Source organism: Equus asinus, chromosome 2 (assembly GCF_041296235.1).
Source record: "Equus asinus isolate D_3611 breed Donkey chromosome 2, EquAss-T2T_v2, whole genome shotgun sequence".
NCBI classification, from domain to species: domain Eukaryota; kingdom Metazoa; phylum Chordata; class Mammalia; order Perissodactyla; family Equidae; genus Equus; species Equus asinus.
The window spans coordinates 125,685,376-125,702,912 of NC_091791.1; the positions used below are offsets into that span (position 1 = coordinate 125,685,376).

At 58.9% G+C, this 17,537-nt stretch overlaps 1 protein-coding gene across 2 annotated transcripts; it reads right to left on the reverse strand.

The window, feature by feature from the left end:
• Positions 1–456: 456 nt before the first annotated feature.
• Positions 457–11,405, reverse strand: C2H15orf39 (chromosome 2 C15orf39 homolog). 2 transcript variants are annotated; one of them, XM_044764476.2, is made up of 3 exons: positions 11,221–11,405; positions 5,159–7,942; positions 457–3,133 (listed from the first exon to the last, which is right to left on the reverse strand). In XM_044764476.2, exons 2-3 carry the CDS (start codon positions 7,890–7,892, stop codon positions 2,766–2,768), a joined length of 3,102 nt encoding a protein of 1,033 aa, XP_044620411.2. In that variant the 5' UTR covers positions 7,893–7,942; positions 11,221–11,405; the 3' UTR covers positions 457–2,765. The 2 variants fall into 2 exon arrangements, with proteins under 2 accessions (XP_044620411.2, XP_070353751.1); XM_070497650.1 differs by having other exon boundaries at positions 5,107–7,942; positions 11,221–11,401.
• Positions 11,406–17,537: the final 6,132 nt, after the last annotated feature.

The following is a 17,537-nucleotide window of genomic DNA, read 5'->3' on the forward strand; positions in this document are numbered from 1 at the left end:
GGTCCCCAGGGTGGGATAGGAACATAACAGGAATAATGAGCACTGGGGTTCAAGGAAGGCCACTGCAAGATGTGCTACTCTGGCATGCGGATTATTTTGAGCTGAAGATAATAAAGGCTCAGAAGACACAGGAAGAACATTTGACCTTCCCCCAAACTACCTAAAAGAATTTAACATAGAAGGCCTGTTCCTGGAAGGAGCTAATACCATAAGGTAACTACAGTATAATGTAAAATAGGTGTGATAGAAAGGCACCAGGCAGCCCATTTTTGGCCCAGCAGAAACTCGTTCAACAAATATTTGCATTTCCACTTCCGTGTGAATTGCCTTCCTCCCTTCTGAAATCCCAAACCACTACCCCCAACTTCCACCTGTCTTTAACTGAAGATGGTATTTAAGGTGGCAGCTTTGGCCATTTTGGCGAGTCACTCAGTTTTCCAGGGTTTCTCCCATATATGCATGTAATTAAACTTTTATTTTCTTCTGCTAACCTGCCTTATGTCGCTTTATTTGACCAGTCATAAGATCCAGAAGGAAAGGTGGGGGATTCTCCCTCTTCCCCTACACAAGCCTCAGGTGATTCAAACTCTTGGCACTTCACATGGACCACACCCTCTGTTCTCCAGCTTGCAGGACTGAATGAGTTGCATTGGATTTTGAGCCATTTTTTCTGGCCCTGTCCCCTCCCCCTCCTCCAGCTAGTTCCCCGCACTCCAGCCACACCTGGGTATTTCCCTTTTCCAAACATACCCGTAGGCCCTTGCACATGCTGTTCACCTGGCTCAGATGGCACTCAACACTTGTTTTTACCTACTTCTTCCTACTTGTCTTCAAGGCTCACCCATTTCACACAGCACCTCTTGGGACCCAAGGACACCTACTCATCCCCAGGCAAGACAGGCCCCTCCTGAGTTTCCAGTGCCCTTCTCTCAGGTTCTGTGGCTGCAGTGGCCATAATATGTTGGAGTTGCCCATCTCCTGGCCTGTCCCTTTCACAAGCCAGGGACCTCTTCTGGCCCATATGCATACAATACTGGGACAATGGCAGCTGCACTCTAGATCCTGCCCCATGCAAGGCCAGGCTCCAGCTGTTGGGAGGCACAGGAGGAAAAGCGTCATTGGGCTCAGTGAAACCCACAAAGATTAGGGTCAATGCCAGGCAGGTCTGACCAGCCCTAGCGGACTGGCTCCTGGCCCAGATGGAATGTGAAACCACATCCAGGAAGCCACCTCAGCAGACCTGAGAACAAACCTCTGTGGGAAAAGAGCTCAGCAGGCATAGGGTGTCTGCAGGGGTCCTTAGCCCAGCTAATGTGTGGGAGGGGCCGTCCCTTGTTGGGATGCAGTCACCAACATGGGTAGGGGGGAACAGCTTCTGTTCTACCTAGACTTTGGCGGGCACACCCTTGGTCCTGGGAGAGGGGCATGTGCTGGGGCCTGGTGACTGGGCAGTGGGCTAAGGCCGAGAAAGGGGGGCGCTTTCCCTGAGCAGGTAACTGGCTACCCCGTGGGCATGTGACAAGGGCCCACCTGGCCAGAGCCAGCTGGCATAGGGTGTGGAGAGCCCCAGCATCTTCGGGGGCAGGAACAGGGAGAGCTGCAGCCTGTGGGCAGAGGGCTAGGCACCTGGTGATGACCAGACCAAGCTGACCCTGACCCACCTCCTCCAACACAGCCAAGCCCCAGGTCCAACAACAACCCCAATGCTTTAATGTTTAATGGCCTGCCTCCAGGGCCCACAGCCTTATTACAAAACCTTAAATGGGCCAAAGGCCCAGTTTGCAAGCCTCCAGCTGTTCAGCACTCTGCAAGGAGGTAAGCCACAGCAGGCTGGCTGATGGGGTTCTGGCTTGGGGAGTGCCAGGGTCTTCAGTACATCTCTTCAGAGACTTCCCAGAACTGAGGGGTTGCGCAGCCTGTCCCTTCTAGTCCCTGAGTCCCTGCAGCTGCTTGGCTTCCAGCAAACACACAACTTTCTCAGGATAATGCACCATGTGGCAGAGGCAGCTCAGGAAAATCACTGGTGTCAATTCAGGACAGGCCTGGGGCCTCCTGAGTTGAGAGCAGGAGGCCCAGGACAAGGATGCCAGCCCCAGGCTGTATCCTTGTGCCCCCTGTCATGGGGAAGGGGAGGGGTAGGCTCCCTCAGGGAGCTCCCGGCTGGGGGTTGGGGCCCAACCCCAAATGCTGGGGCTATGGCCCTAGGCTTTCTGGGGGATGACCCTAGAAAGTGTGAATCACACACACGTACAATGTACCACTCTGAGAAAACCAAGTCCTATGACATACACAGACTTTCTAGAGGAAGGTTCTGCTTGCCTCAGCCTCACATTCTAGACCCTGGCTGAGATCTAGGCCCCTGTCCTGGGCAGGGAGCAGAGAGCAAACCATAATGGGTGTGTTAGGCATTACCCCCACAACACCCTGCGAGGTAGGCTGCGTTGTCCTATTTTACAAATGGGGAACAGAGGGTTCAAGAGAGGAGGTGACCTGCCCGGTTACACAGCAAGGAACACAGGAGCCAGGACTCAAACCCACATCTGTTGGACTCCAAAGCCCACATTTTCTCTAAGGAAGAAATAGGAAGGAGTCCTTTCTAACAAAGGCCTTCAAGTTAAAAGCTCAGGGGCTCTCAGCCCAACCTGGGGGTGGGGGTGCAGGGTGAGAGCTGGAGGAACTCCAAGGGCATGTCCACTCCTGACCCCAGGCAGCCGAAGAAGGGAGGGGGAGGGAGCGTGACTCCCAGACAGCACCTGTGACCAATGCTACAGGTGGTGGCTCTGGCTGCCCAACAGCTGTGGGTGGGGCGTGGGCCGGTCTGGTCCTGAGGTTTTGTGGCCCCAAGTGGGCAGTGCCAGGCCATTGAGCCAGGCAGTTTCCAGCAGGCTACGGAAGCGGGCCCTCAGTGTGGGGCCGGGTGGGCTGGCACTGGCAGCAGGAGTAGGTGAGGCACCATGGGACGCTCCCCCAGCAGTTGCCTCTGCTTTCTCTGGGCCAGGGGTTGATGGCTTCCTTCCCGGCTTCCTGGCCTTGGGGACAGGTGACTTCCAAGCCAGGGCTAGGTTCTCTGGCTCATCTCTGGCCATGGTGGGTTCTGAGGAGGGTACAGTTCCAGCCTCAGTGTCCAAGTCACCTGGAAAATGAACACAGTCAGGTTACAGACCTTGAGACCCTCAGGTCCCATTTCCTGGCCTCCAAAGCTGTCTACACCAGTGGTTCTGCTCTGTCCTGGGCCAGGACAGTCCAGGTAAGGTCACAGACATCAGGACCCTTCCCCGCATGTAACCACTAGCCAGAGACCGTCAAGCCAAAAGGGGGGGTGCTTCTCCCCAGGTGACACCAGAACTCTGTCTAATGAGGGCACTGCTCAGAAGCTGTTTGGGTGCAAGGACAAGAGGAAAGAGGCCAAACAGGCCAGATCTGATCCGAAGACCCACTGTACAGGTGGGGAAATCGAGGCATGGAGAAAAAGTGGCCTGCCACACATTAGAGTACCATCATTTTTTGGCCACTCCAGCCCCAGAGCTGGAGCAGGAGCCAGAGCCCAGGCAGGGACTGGCCTGAAGGCAACGCCCAGAGGGAGAGGGGTGGAGGAAGAGGCGGAGGGGATGGGAGAGGGCTCCTGATCAAGAGCACGCCTGCTTGGAAGGGAGGCTGCCAGGGGATTACTGTCTAAGGACAGTACAGAGGGCAGCCCCCCAAGGAAGCGGGGAGGACCCACAGCTGAGGGAGGGAGGGGGAGAAGGTACCAAACTCCAGCCAGTGGCAGGAAGCTGGGCCCCAGTCACTTCCTTATCAGGCCCCAGACTCTTGCAGACTTGGAGCAGGAGGGGACTGTGAAGTGCCAGGGCCCCACGGCCCAGCAGGCAGCCCAGGAGAAGGAGAAATGGACCTGTCCCTCTCTGGGCCCAGACCACCCAAATGTACGGGGAGGAGATTGGGCTGGGGGGCCCTCTGAGTGACACCTGACACACCCCCACACTTTCTTACTCAGGAAGGGAATGCTCACACTTGCATTTTCTTTGCACCTCATTGGGACAAATGCCCCAACTTAAGTGCTCAGAGGGCAGCAATGCTGTCCTCCAGACCTCAAGCTCCACATCTGCACTCACTACCTCGGGCCCCTTCTCCACCCCAACCTGGAACCTGGACACGGGGAGAGCCCAGGGCAAGGCTGCCAGGAGGGGAGGGGACAAGAAACACTACGGAGACAGCCTGGACAGAGGCTTGGTGGTGGGAAGGCTGGGGGGCGGGGAGAGAAAGACTACAGGGCGGGCCTTGGGCCTCGATGCCAGGTGTTCTAACACAGCAGAGGCAGTGACGGACACCACCTGGCACCATCAGCAAAGTCCTGGCTGAAGAAGTGAGATTGTCCACACCACGAAACACTGCAGCCATTCCTGAGAGCAAGGTCAGGCTAACTGAGCCGACGGAGACAATGCTCCAGGCCATAAAAAGAGCACGCTGGAGAACGATATGCACAAGACATCATTTAGTGCCACAAAACAACATTCCGACTTACGGGCACACTTCAGGGAATGTAAATCCCTGGGAGGATTGTGCACATTCACAAGGTAACAGTGTGTGGGGGGGACCCCTGCCAGGGTTCAGGAATGAGGCGCTGGGTGAGTGGGTGCCATTCACTGAGATGGGAAAGACTGGATGGAAGTGAAGCTTAAGGGAAAGCCCAGGAGTATGGTTTGGGAGGAGTTAAGGGTCAGAGAGACACCAGGTACAAAAAGCCCAGCAAGCAGTCAGTTATTTGGGGCTCAAGCTCAGAAGAGGGGAGACACAGACACAGGGGGAAATGATCTCAGGTGGAGAAGACCGTACCAAAGACGGAGAAGGCACAGCAGAGGAGGAGAGGGACTCTGGGAAGGTGCAGGGCCAGGGAAGGTCAAGAGTTTCCAAGGAGACAGAGCAGTTGGAATGTTCAGAGGCTTACAGAGGGGACTTTGAAGGCTCTTAGTGATGCTGGGGGCAAAGAGCGATGGGGATCCATAGAGCCCACCCTGGGAGGCCAGCCCCTCCCCTGACACCAGTTCTTGGGCCTCCCCTGCCCTTTCCAGAGGCCCTGGAATCCCTTAGCTGTGACCACTCACACACCTGTCACGCGCTCACACAGCTCCGGTGGCTACTGGGGCTGCCCCATGCTCACCCAGCTGGCGGCGTACACAGTCACGCCACTGCAGGCCCAGCAGGTCAGGGTAGATGTCAGGCAGCTGGCGCAGCGCCAGCAACTTCAGCATGCGTGAGGTGCAGCCGTGCAGGGCCCGCTCCCGCAGTGCCCGCTCCTCCGACAGCGTGGTAGGACGCAGCTCCACGCGATGCTCCTGCAGCACATGGTCCACGGAAGCAGGCGGCAGCCGAGGGAAGAGCCGCTCCTTTACCAGGTGGATGGGCACAAAGATGGCGCCGGCCCGCACCACATGGGGGAAGGGGCACTGCTGTGTGCACACGAAGCTCTGCAGCTGGGATAGCAGCTTGCCCAGCAGCCCCTGCACACCCTGGCAGTCCTGCCATGCTGCCTGGCCCCAGGGCCCAGCCATCTCCAGCCACTCACGCAGCTTCTCAGGTGGAGAGTGGGCCACTGAACCTGAGATGGCGTCACATAGGGACGCATGCAGTCCTGCAAAGTGTTGCTCTGGGGAGTCTGCTGTGGTGGGGGTAGAAGCTGGAGCAGGGCCTGCAAGTGGAGCCGGAGCTGGAGCAGGTGACGGAGCTGGAGCAGGGGTTGGGGAGGCCATGGCTACAGCTGGAGGGCTGGGCAGTGCCAGGTTGAAGCAGGCCACAGGCAAGGGCTGGGTGAGAATCTGTAGTCCAATGGGCACAGATGCAGGGGTGGGTGCAGGCTGTGCAGGCTCAGGGGCTGAGGTGGGTGCAGATGGGACCACAGCTGCAGGCAAGGGTGCTGGCCGGAGGATCTTGAATTTCCGGAACATGAAGGCAACGGAGCTGTGGAAGTTGGTCCTCGGGGTGGCCTCTGTGGTCACTGGCATCCCAGGTAGCCCAGGTGCTTCTGTGACTGTCTTTTTCAGGCCTGGCGGATCCGGGACTGTGTTCCCCATACCTGGCATGTCTGAGACTGTGTTCCCTGTGCCCGGCACATCCACAGCTACAGTGGGCTTGGCATGCACCACAGGACTAGGGACATTGAGAGGAGGAGCCTCTGCCACTGGCTTCTTCACACTCAAGTCCAGTGCCATCTCCTCCCTAAGTGAGCAGTGTGCCCTGGAGGGGGCCTCCTGGGCAGGCAGGGTTCCCTTGCAGTCTTTGTCATGGCTCTCACTGGGGGCTGGGGCTGGGGCTGGGTCAGGCTCAGCTGTGGCCTCAGGTGCCTGCACATCCAGGTAGTCACGGTAGGGGGCCAGGCTGAAGACATTGTCGATAATAGGCATGGGTGGAGAGCTGGGTGGCAGCATGCCCTCATTCTGTGGAAGAGATTGGCGCTCCTCAGCACAGGGAGGGAGAGCTGGTGGGGTGCGGGGAACAGGACTGTCTCCGATGACAATGGGTGCCCCCAGGTGCTCATCAAGCTGGGGCTGGAGCTGCTCTTTCCTGCAGCTGGGCAGCCATATCTTCTCCTCGGCTTCCTGTACTGGTTTCTCCGTAGGCCTCATAGGCTCTGAGCACGGCTGGCGGGCAGGTAGAGGCTGGCACGCCCGCTGGAAGGCACTGGGCTGTGGAACAGCCTGCATACTGTTCTGGGAAGGTGGTGTCCCTCCAAGCCCTGGGGATGCTCCATAGAGAGAGAGATCATCCCGCGCATAAGGAAAGCCCAGTGTCTGGGGGGCAAAGTCCAGTGGGCAGCGTGGAGCGAGAGGTGGCTCCAGCTTGAGGCCTGGTGAGGGTGCTGGGACGGGTGCAGAGGGGTAGGAATAAGTGTCCAGCCCCACTGGGGGCATATAGGGTGTCTGGGCTGCCTGCTGCCTCAGGTAGGGGCTGCTCAGTCCACCAGCTGGGTACCCAGCCCCCTTGTGAGCTCCCAGAGGCTGCACTGGGAGCACTGAGCTATAGCTGCCCTGCTTCTCTGGGTGGCGACAGGCTGGAGGGCAAGGCAGGGCCTGCGGGGGGTGAGGCAGCAGGCAGTGGGTCGGCACTGCATCCTGGCAGGCTGGTCCCAGGGGTTGGGCCAGCTGGGTCCAAGGACTCGGGGGTCCCTCGGACAATGCCTGCTTGGAGTCCCCAGAGTAAGGACCTGCATACTTGGAGGCCAGGAAGCCTGTGCTGTGGATGGTCCGATACTTCTCTAGGAATGCTTGGCATGGAGAGAAGCTCACTGAGGAGTCTTTGCCAGATCCCCCAGCTGGCACCCCACGCAAGAAAGAGCCATCCAGGGATTGGCCCTTTCCAGGAGCTGGGGTCAGAGAACAAGGGGAATTGGCCGAGGGTAAGAGGGGCCCAGTCACCAGCGTCCAATCAACATCTAGTGGTCTCTTCGGTGGCCCTTCCCCCAGGCAAGGGGAAAGCCCATAACACAGAGGGTTGCGGTAGACAGGTTTGGGTGCAGCCAGTGGTGGGCCTGGGTAGGAATGAGCCTGGGGACTGAAAGGCAGGAGCTCAACAGGGCCAGAGTCTTGTACCTTCTCAGAGCTTTCTGCTGGTGGGCGGTAGAGCAGGCAGTTGCTCAAGAGACTGTCTGTCCGAAGTGGGGGTCCTGCCATGCTGGTAGGGTACAAGGGTGGGTATGGGGTCCAGGAAGCGAATCGTTCTGACCCTGCCTTGGGAGCACCCCCCACGGGACAAGAGAAGTAGGCACCCTTGTAGCTGCAGGGGTCCTGGTTACCAGCAGAGGTGGGCAGGCTGTGCCCAGGCCCGGAGTCTGCCTCTAGGCGGGGCAGCTTGCCATACATCACAGGCCCCAGCGTCCCCAGTGGCCTCTTCTCCGCCATCACTGTGAAGGCTTCAAGCCCTCCGCGGCCCCAGCTACTCAACTGCCGACCTGGGAGAGAGAGGGAGAGAGGCAGGGGCTGTCAGAAGAGGCTATAGGCAAACAGGGCTGCTACTCTCACGGGCTCACTGTCACACCTAAGAGCTGGGCACTTTGCAGGTGCTCGATAAAGACAGTACGAATGAATCAAGGCACGAGCCAACAACGCAGAGCTTCCCAAGTCCATTTCTGAAGCTGCAGAACCTCTGTTTGACAAATTCTTGTGTTGCAGTCCTATACATACCCTCCACACCCACTCCAGGAGCTCCTTCTGTTCAGATTTCCTCCACATGATTCCTAAGACCCCTCCCTTGGGGTTTCAGACTGCAGGGCAGTCAGGCTCACTTCACTTGGCTATCTCCATATACAGGTGAGGAAACCCATTCACCTCAAACTCACTGATGAAACAGATGGGCCGGGAGGCAGGCTCCCCACTTCCCACCACAAGCTCTTACTCCAAGATGCCACAGAGACCTCAAGATGCCCACAGCAGCCAAGATGTGGACTCAGCATGATCATAAATTCCGACTTCCTGTGGCCCTCTAGATCTCTCTGATTTGCCGGTCTTTTTAAAAACGGCAGAGCCAGGCCTAGAACCCAGGTCCCAGGAGTGATACTGATGCAGGGCTTGGTTTGGAGGGCGGCTTCCAAGGTGAAGTGGCTGGAGGCAGTGCTTCCTTCAAGCCCCACCCCCAGCAGGAGAGCCAAGGCCGTCCAGCAGATGGTGCTGTGGCCCTGCAGGAAGATCCCAAAAGTGTCTGGTAGGAGAGCCTGTGTCCCTTCCAGCCCTTCAGCTGCAGTTGGCTATTCCAGGCCCAGCACCAGGGACAAGCAGGTGGGGAGGTGGGAGGATGTGAATACCAGTGAAGGAAACCCCAGGGCCACAGAGCTGGCAACTACCCTCATTGTACTGATGGAAAAACTGAGTGCCAGAGAAAGACGAAGGCCCTGAAACAAGGCCAAGCAAGGTCTGGGACCCAGGCCTAGAGAGGTCAAGTGTGGGTTTCCTCAAGGCAGCAGGCACCCAATGACTCATAAGGGGTCATCTGAGGCCAGTCTGCCAGGGCCACATTGACCTGCCCTCTACTTCCTCAGCACCCTGTTCCCCAAAACCCTCAGGTGGCTTAGAAAGGATGAATCAGCTCAATCTTGCTATGATTAGGCCACGGGCCAGGTGTCCCAGGTTTCCATCACCAACAAGCCAAGACCAGCCCACCCTTGGAGCCCCTCCTCCTTTCTGGTTGGTGGCCAGCAACAGCCACAGGCTGAGTTAGACAGCACATTCTGGGGACAGGAAAAGCCAAGGGTAGTATGGGGGCCAATGTCTACTCCCAGCCCAGCCTAACTACACTAAGGAAGCCAGGCAGGACCCTCAGAAAGAAAGTTGGCTCATCTTCTGGTCAGAATCTGACACCTCAGGTCAGCCTAGAGCAGGGGATGTTCCGGAGAAGACAGGAAGGGGCATCAGGGCATGCCCTATGGCAGGGACCCTACATTCCAGAGGGAAAGCCCCCAGCCTGCTGAAAGCAACTTTGCAAGAAGGGGTTGTATGGCTCTGAGGTGCTGAGCCCCCGCCTCTGTCTTCAGGGAGCTCTGGATTAATTAAGTGCTGGTGCTCGTCTCCCCTCCCCCACATGCTCCTTGGGGCCTGCTCCATAGCCACCTCCAGCCCCGGGAGTCCTTCTCTCCTGGGCTCTGCTCATTGTGTGCCCTTTGCCCCAGAGACTTCCTGAGACACGCCCCAGGACCCAGCCAATAGAGGTGAGGCCACCTGGGACCCTCAGGATTCTTTGGGGGAGAGATGGGGGCTCCAGGGAGCAGCAGAAGACTATGAAGGGTATGAGGGTGACCTTACCACCTGCCAGTAGGAGATGCAGAGCCTATTATACACTCCCTCACGTGAGGTCCCTCCCCACCCAAGACAGTAGCCAAAATGTAGGTGCCTCTTTCCCTGACACACACACATACTGAGGAGGGAAGCAATGGCTTGGAGAAGGGCAGGACCCCAGGGAACACGGTCACATCACCCTCTGGGCCACCAAGTTGTCCCCTGGCTGGGCTAGGAGGACCAACCTCGGCCAGAGCCCAGGGCAGGGTACAGGAGAAAAGCCCACCACCGCTGTCCTAGCCCTTCCCTAAGCAGCAGGGGAAGATGCAGCCCCTGGCCCAATTCCCTGTCCACCTCCTGGTGGGTCTCCGGATGACACTGGGAAAGACCAGGAAGAAGAGAGTGATCCTGCCCAGCTGTGGCCAGCGTCTGGACTCTCCTGGCTGAACCGGGCCCCCTCCCTGTGTTCTCACACATCCCCCAGCTGAGGTTCTGGGTCCTGCAGACGCCACAACCAAACCAAGGGCAGCCCAGGCTCCAGTGGAGGGGGAAGGGTCGCGCGGTCGGCCTCTACCCCCTTTCCTCTACCTGCCCCGCCCATAACTCTCGTGCCTGGGGCCCTCAGTCGAGCTGGCTTGGGGGCTGCCGCCGCACCCGACCCCGCGGGCTTCCGGGTGTCCCCATGCGCTGCCCGCAGGCGCTGGGGCGCACGTGCACCCCGGCAGGCTGAACACAGGCCGCCGCCACGCATGCAAACCCGTGCCTGCAAGTACGTGCATGGCCCACGTCTGCACACACCCCCCTCCAGAACTGCGTTCTCCCCTCGCTCGGGCCCCTGCACACGTGTGCACGCAGGTAGGCCCGCGCACCGAGCCCCACGGACCGACACCCAAAGACTGGCGGGAGGTCCGGAGCAGGGGGCGGCCGGCCCCTGAGTCCAGGCAGCCACCGCCTCAGGGCGATCCCGCCAGCCTGGGCTGCAGCCAGAGGGTGAGTCAAGCCGTAGCGAGGAAACCGCAGGGCTGTCCCGTCCCAGCAGGGCGCGTCCAGGGCCCCGCGGCGCCTCAGCGCCCGCCGCCCCCCAGGCCCAGCTCCCCCGCCCCCTCCTCTCCGCGCGGGCAGTCCACGTGAGCCGGGCCCCGCGGGAGGCCCGAGGGCTCGGCCTGAGCTCCTTCTCGCCAGCCCGGTGCCGGGGCCCCGGCGGAGCTCCAGAGCGCTCCCGGGCCCCGGGAGCCTCGAAGTCCGAGGGAAGTTAGGGCAGCGTCGCGACCCCTACCCGGCAGCCCGCCCGCCAGGGGCCGGCGGCAGTTAGGAGCCACACCACCTCGACCGAGGCCCGGCGCGCTCCATCCCCGGGCCGGTCGGTAGGGGCGCCCTGGAGCAGCGCCACCCGCCCCTTCTCCACGCGTCGCCCGCAAACTCGGCCCAAGTTTCCGCGCCCGCCGAGCGGGCGAGCGCCTACCTGCAGGGCGCCAGGCTTCCCGCTGTGGCTGCCCGGGGCCGCAGCCGCATCCTCCAGCGCCGCCCAGGCTGCGGGTCCTTGTCCGGCCGGGCCCTGCGCGGGAAGTCGCGGTGAGCAACAAGCCCGGAGCCACCCTCCTCGCTGCCGTTCGCGCCGCCGCCGGGCGCCGTCTGCGGTCCCAGGCGGGGCGGGCTGGGGGCGGGGCGGGGGCGGGGCGGCCTGCGCGGCGGGGGCAGAGCTCGCCGGCGCTCTGGGAGCCTGCTCTCCCCTGGGCCCAGGGGTGCCGAGGACCGGCTTGGGCCCGCCCTCCCCGACCGGGTCCTGGGCGCTGTGCACTGTGTCTGTACCCACTGCACTCCGCGAACCATTGCCCGGCGCGCCCATCCACGCCTCCATTCAGTCACTCCCTTAGATCATTCATTCATTGCCACTTTCTAACTCTGTTACCTTGTGCGTGCCACTTGACCTCATGGAGCTTCAGTCTCCTTATTTTGGTAGAACTGGAATTATATCATAGTGGTGGTGTTATAGGGCTTAGAAGAGGTCGTATCTGACACACAGTAGGTGCTCTGGCTCCCTTGGCCAGTAGGGGGCTGGAGAAGGGCTCTTTAGTCTGTCCCTTCATCTCTGTGCAGCCAGTGAGGGCAAATTCCAGACGAATGTATCTCAGCCACTGTTAGGGCACCACATCTGTCTGAAGAAGGGGTGATTCCCCCATCCCTGGAGTGAGCCAGGAATGAGGGTGCTGGGGGGTTTGCTAAGTGGCCTCACTGGCTACCTCTGAACTTTTTTGGCAAATCTCCTTCAAAAAGACAGGCCTGAGCACGTGTAGCCTGCGAGGTGGGAGGGGTGGAACATTCCCAACCAGGGATGGTATGTTGCCAAGAGAGGGGTTGGAGAGCTGTCTCCATTTGCCCTGACTCTCTGGGCCATCTGATTTTGGATGAGAAGCCCCTCGGTGCTGCTCCCTTCTCAGAAGAAAACTGGTCCCTCACAATTCCTGAGCTGCCCAAAGACTGGGGACAGATGTGTGCAGTGGAGGAGGGGGGAAGGTCAGAGCAAGTTCATGGGGCAAAACCACCCAGGCCATCTGCTCAGATCCCAAAGGTCAGAGCTGCCTGAGTCAGAGGGCAGAGCAGGCCTGAGGCCACAGATTCCAAGGGTCAGGAAGCAGCTGGAGCAGCAGGAGCTGAGGAGGAGGTGCTGGACACTGCAGGTAGGAAGTGGAGGTCACCTGGGGGGAGGTCAGAGGGTATCACTTAGTTGGGAGCTGGAGGGTCCTTAGAAATGGAGTCTGGAAAGATCTGGGGAGCAGAGAATCAGAGAGTTGGGGCTTCCCCAAGGTCACACGGCAGGCTGGGATAAAAACTCAGATCTCCTGGCTCCCAGCCTGGGGATCTTCCTGCTGCCACACCTTAGCATCAGGGAAGTTCATTTGTGTGCTGACAACTAGGGGTCATGGCCCAAGACTCAGGTCACAGGCTGTTCTTCTCTCTTGCTACTTACCAACTCTGCCCTCCCATCCCACTCCTCCAGCATAATACCCACTCCCCCACCTCTGCTCTGCTAGTGGGGGTGAGGAAGCCTGGTAGGGTGGAGGACTCCCAGGTGGTGTGCTTAGGCGGCCCAGTGTTCTCTCCAGTCTGCGAGTCCAGGAGGAGCCTAGGGACCAGTGTTCTGCGGCCCCATGGAGTCTAGTCTTAATTCAGGGACACTTCACAAAGAGAGCAGCCCCCTCAGTCGGGGTCTTGTCCATTCCTTTTTGGCACCACTTTAACACCTTGGACTACAGAAGAAAGGACATAGGGTGGGGGACTTGGGAGCCACTTTGTAACTTTCTGAGCCTCAACTTCCTCATCTGTAAAATGGGAACCCTGTGACCTACCTCATAGATCAAGGTGAGTGTTGGAGAAAATCAGTGTGGGAAATTGCTTGTAAACTGTACAGAGCTCTGGAGTGTCAACTGACTTTGAGCTCCAGGAGGTCCTGACCTTGTCCTTTTTCTCTCTACCCCGAGGGTCATGTGCAGAGAGGTGGCCATCAAGCCTTTGCTGGATGAAGGAAAGTAATCAATATAAGGTGACCGCCTTTGGAGCCTGCATGTGTTTATTAGGCTGTGGTCTTGGAGAGGAGAAATAGTGTTGGGGCTGGAAGGAACAGTGTGAACAAAAGTAGAGAAGGGAATAGTGTGTCCTGTGTGGGCTTCCTGGGTGGAGTTAACAAAAGTGGTATGCGAAGCCTGGGAGGAGGTTTCCCACTCATCACCACACCAGGTCTGCACCAGCTCCACAGGCACACGCTCCTCCTCTGTCCCACCCTAGATGCTGGTTACTCCTCCTGGCTCCCTGGGAACGTGAGGTAAAAGGTCAGCTCCCTGAACCTCAGCTGTTACCTACGTGGTTATTAATAACAACATCACTCCCTCTAATGAGGCCAAACCTCCTATTTACAAATCTCTTTCCTTCCTCTGGGGAGCTCCTCCTCATCCCAGAGGAGGGAGATGTGGCGCTGACAGCCACCCTACAGGCAGAGAAACAGAGAAGTGTGGCACCTGTCCCCAAGGCACGCAGCAATGCTCTCCCCAACCCTTTCAGACCCAGCTATAGATATTGCTTCCTCCAGGGAGGCCCCTGACTGACCCCTGTTACAGCACTCTCTACCCTCTCGACTTCCTCATCCTTCCCCTGCTCCCACCCAGCAGAGGGGTATCTCAGTGTTGGTGAGTGGGCAAGGCAAGGAGCTCTGACTTGGAGCGTGGACCTGTGCCAGTCACTTGATAGACATTATCTCGTTTAATTCTTACAGCCACATGAGACAGGAGTTTGAAAAACAAGCAAACTGAGGTTTGACCTACTGATCTGTGTGGCCTTAGGCAAGCCCCTTAACCTCTCAGTTTGCCTATCAGTCAAATGGGCATGACTAGAACATGTCACAGGGCTCCTGCGGATCCAACGAGTTCACAGCTTGCTTTATAGTAAGCCCTCAACCAGTGGTACCCCGGGGCGGTGCCGGGGGTGGGGGCAGCTTGCCCTCAAAGCCACGAAACGGAGGAGGTGGGATTCCCCTACAGGACTGTGTGGCCCCAAACCCTTCTGAGAGGAAGCTCAAGCACTGTTGGTGGTCAGGAACCCTCTGCCACCCAAGCACGCAGAGCCTGAGGGTTGAGCTGTACCAGTGGCTGTCAGCCTGGGCTCAGAGCATCTTAGGGGATCTAGGTTGGATAGGACCTGGGGGTGGGGTCGGTCAAGGGATCTGAGCAGAGTGAGGTGTCCTGGCAAGCTTCCTCCTGCAGGGAAGACCAGGGAGGCATTAACCTGCTGCTCTGCCAGAATGAACAAGGAGTGGGGAGCCCCCGGACTCTTAAGGAGCCCCACCCCACCTCCAGAGGAAATCAGAGTCTCTCAGAAGGGGATCCCAGAGACCGAGAAAGGGGGATGCACTTTCTCTGGGCCCCCCTGGAGGATTGTGCCTGCCAGCCTACTGGCTAGAAAAAAGGCCCACACACAATAATTTGGGGACTTTATTGCAGGGACAGGGGGAGCTTTTGGATTAATTCACAGCCAAGGTGGATTGCCTGTCCTTTCCATCCTTCCTTCCACCAAATATTGAGATCCCTGCACTTTATGCTGGCAGTGAATGGGCCCCAGGTGCAGTGAGAGAGACAGACGTGAAACAGACCATGGCACTCAGTGTGATGTGTGCTTGTGGGGATGGGGCTGCCATGGCCCGAGAGAGGCCTGAGGAATAGGGTCTGTGGCCTTGAGTCAGGGGAGGGTCCCCCATTCTGGCTGTGCTGGAGCCCAGCCACTGGGAGATCTGGCTCGGTGCTGGAAGCAGTGGGAAGCATTCCATCCCCATCTCCAGAGAGGTCTTTCTAACGCCCACATCTGTCCCTGACACCTCCCAGCTTGGAGCCTTCCATGGCTCCCCAGGGCCCTCAGGATGTAGGTCCCCACTCAGGCTTCTGCCTGCCTCCTGATTGACCATCTCTAACTGGCTTGCCATTGCGGTCCCCAGAGTCAGCCAAAGTTCCTTGCTGGGTCACACCTCCATGCTTTGGAATATGCTCTCCCACAGCCTTGCCTGCTTGTCCGGCTCTTTCTTTGCTAACTCCTGTTGGTCTTCAAGACTCAGCTTAGGTTCCCTCCCCCAGGAAGCCTTCCAGAGCTCCAGGATAGGTTTGGTCGCCTCCTCTGAGACCTCATAGTACTCATCTTCATGCTAACCGCAGCTTCCCATGTTAAAATTGCCTGGTTACAAGCCTGGCTCTCCTACTAGACTGGGGAGGGACCTCCTGCAGGGCAGGACCTGGGTCTGCCTGATGCTTGGACTCCAGTGCCCAGCATGGGGCTGAGCCGGGCGGTGATTACTGTGTGAAGAGTTAATGGTGAAGGAGGACTCTGTACTTCTGAAAGGGGAGAAAGGCATAAAGACATCTCCAGGCCCAGAGATGAGAGCCTGAAAGGAGCCTTTGCTGCCAAAAGCTCCCCCAAAGCCCCTGTGCGCCCCGTCTCAGACTCTCAGGACCCAGGACACCAAACCTCAGACCAGCAACAGCCCACTGCCAACCCCCATTTCAACATGGGAAAACTGAGCCCCAGAGAGGGCCAACCATGTACCCAGGGCCTGGGGCAGGCCTGTGTAGAACCCAGGTCTCCTGAAGGCCTGTCCAGTCTGTACACCAGCTTCCTTCTTGTTCTGACACTGCCCTTCCCTCCCCATCGCACCCCCAGACCTGGGACAGAAAAACACCTGGCTGAGCTCCACCTGCAGGCCTCACACTGCCTGAGGCCCCCTCCTTGGAGGGCCCCAGCCTAGGGCTGGGGCGGGGGGAAGGGAGGGGGGAGCTCCCGTGCAAAGGGGAGAGGCTGATGCATTTGGTCCTCAGTGTTGCAGGAGGCTGCTCCCGCTACCCGCGGCCTGGACTGCTGCCAGCCTCCCTAATTGCCTCCTTTCCTTTCCCCATCCAGGGCCTCTCCCTCGGGATCCCCTCCCCCGGCCTCTGTGCCCTGGGCAGAGCAGCACGGCTGTTTCCAGGATGGTAGTTTGGGCCTGGGCAGGCTGTACCCACAACCCTGACTCCTGCCCAATGCCCACCTTGCTTCAGTCGGACATTGGCCTCTATGTGGAATCACCTTCCTCCAGCTCCCCAGTTCAAAGGTCTTGAGGGGCTGCCAACCCAGCTCCTCCTGGCCCTGCCTGGGCCCCCTCCACCAGTGCCAGAACACCCTCCCCTCCTATTGTGGGCAGGCCAGGTGGCAAGTCCATGGAAGCCTTCCTAAGGCTGGCTGGGGCAGTGGGGTCTGGGCCAGGTGGTTGGTGCTGTCCCCTCGTTAGTGGCCTGCTGGGGTTTCTGTCACTTAGGGCTGGTTACTAGGCAGCAGCATCCGAGGGCTCAGCTCTGGTTTCGGGCTGGCACAGCAGCTGCTGCTGATGGGGGAGGTGTGCCGCCAGGCCAGCTGAGGCCAGGGTCATGGTCAGGAGGCCTCAAGCTCCCAGGAGGGGAGGGGGTGGTGCCTCAACTCTGCAGCCTCCGAAACTCCTTGTCATCTCAGCTCACACTCACAGCCCTGCCCCAGTAAAGGGGTTCCCAGGATCCTCCACACAAACACCTGTTCCGAGCCCACAGGTTTCTGGGAGGTTGAGGGGGGGCTGAACGGGAGGAGAGAGGGGCACTTTTCCCTCTTTAGGGACTGGGGGTGTGGCTCTTTGGCCTTACTGACCACCACCCCATGGCCTGAGGTGGGGGACACAAGGCGTCAGGTTTCCACTGTGCAAGGCTTGGGCCCTGGGTCTAAACCCTGCACGGCTGTCAATAGTTGTTGACCCTGGACACGCGGGTAGAATGGGACAATGACCCCTGTCTCACAGGCAGAGCGCAGTACATACAACGCTCAGGGCAGCGCCTGGCACGCAGCCTCCCCTGCACACCTGTTCACCCGCTTCCTCCAAGCCCAGCTGTGTGCTCAGCCCCAAGCTTCCCGCATTGCAGATGGGCAGGACTGCAAACCTTACAGATGCTGACAGCCCACACACAGGCCACCCAACATTGCCAGGTGACCCAGGAACATGCCATCTTCATGGCTAAGAATAGCCTCGTGCCCCCACCTGCCCCTTACTCCCTGCCATCCCTGCTGACTTGTATTTTTAAAGATTTTTATTTTTTACTTTTTCTCCCCAAAGCCCCCCGGTACACAGTTGTGTATTCTTTGTTGTGGGTTCTTCTAGTTGTGGCATGTGGGACGCTGCCTCAGCGTGGTCTGATGAGCAGTGCCATGTCTGCGCCCAGGATTCGAACTAACGAAACACTGGGCCGC

Bases quoted from the DNA above. Each gene is read 5' to 3' on its own strand.
- C2H15orf39 (XM_044764476.2), bottom strand. From the start codon at position 7,892: ATGGCGGAGAAGAGGCCACTGGGGACGCTGGGGCCTGTGATGTATGGC. The intron at 3,134-5,158 runs GTGAGCATGGGG...TTCATTTTCCAG, and splicing joins CTGTGTACGCCGCCAGCTGG to GTGACTTGGACACTGAGGCT.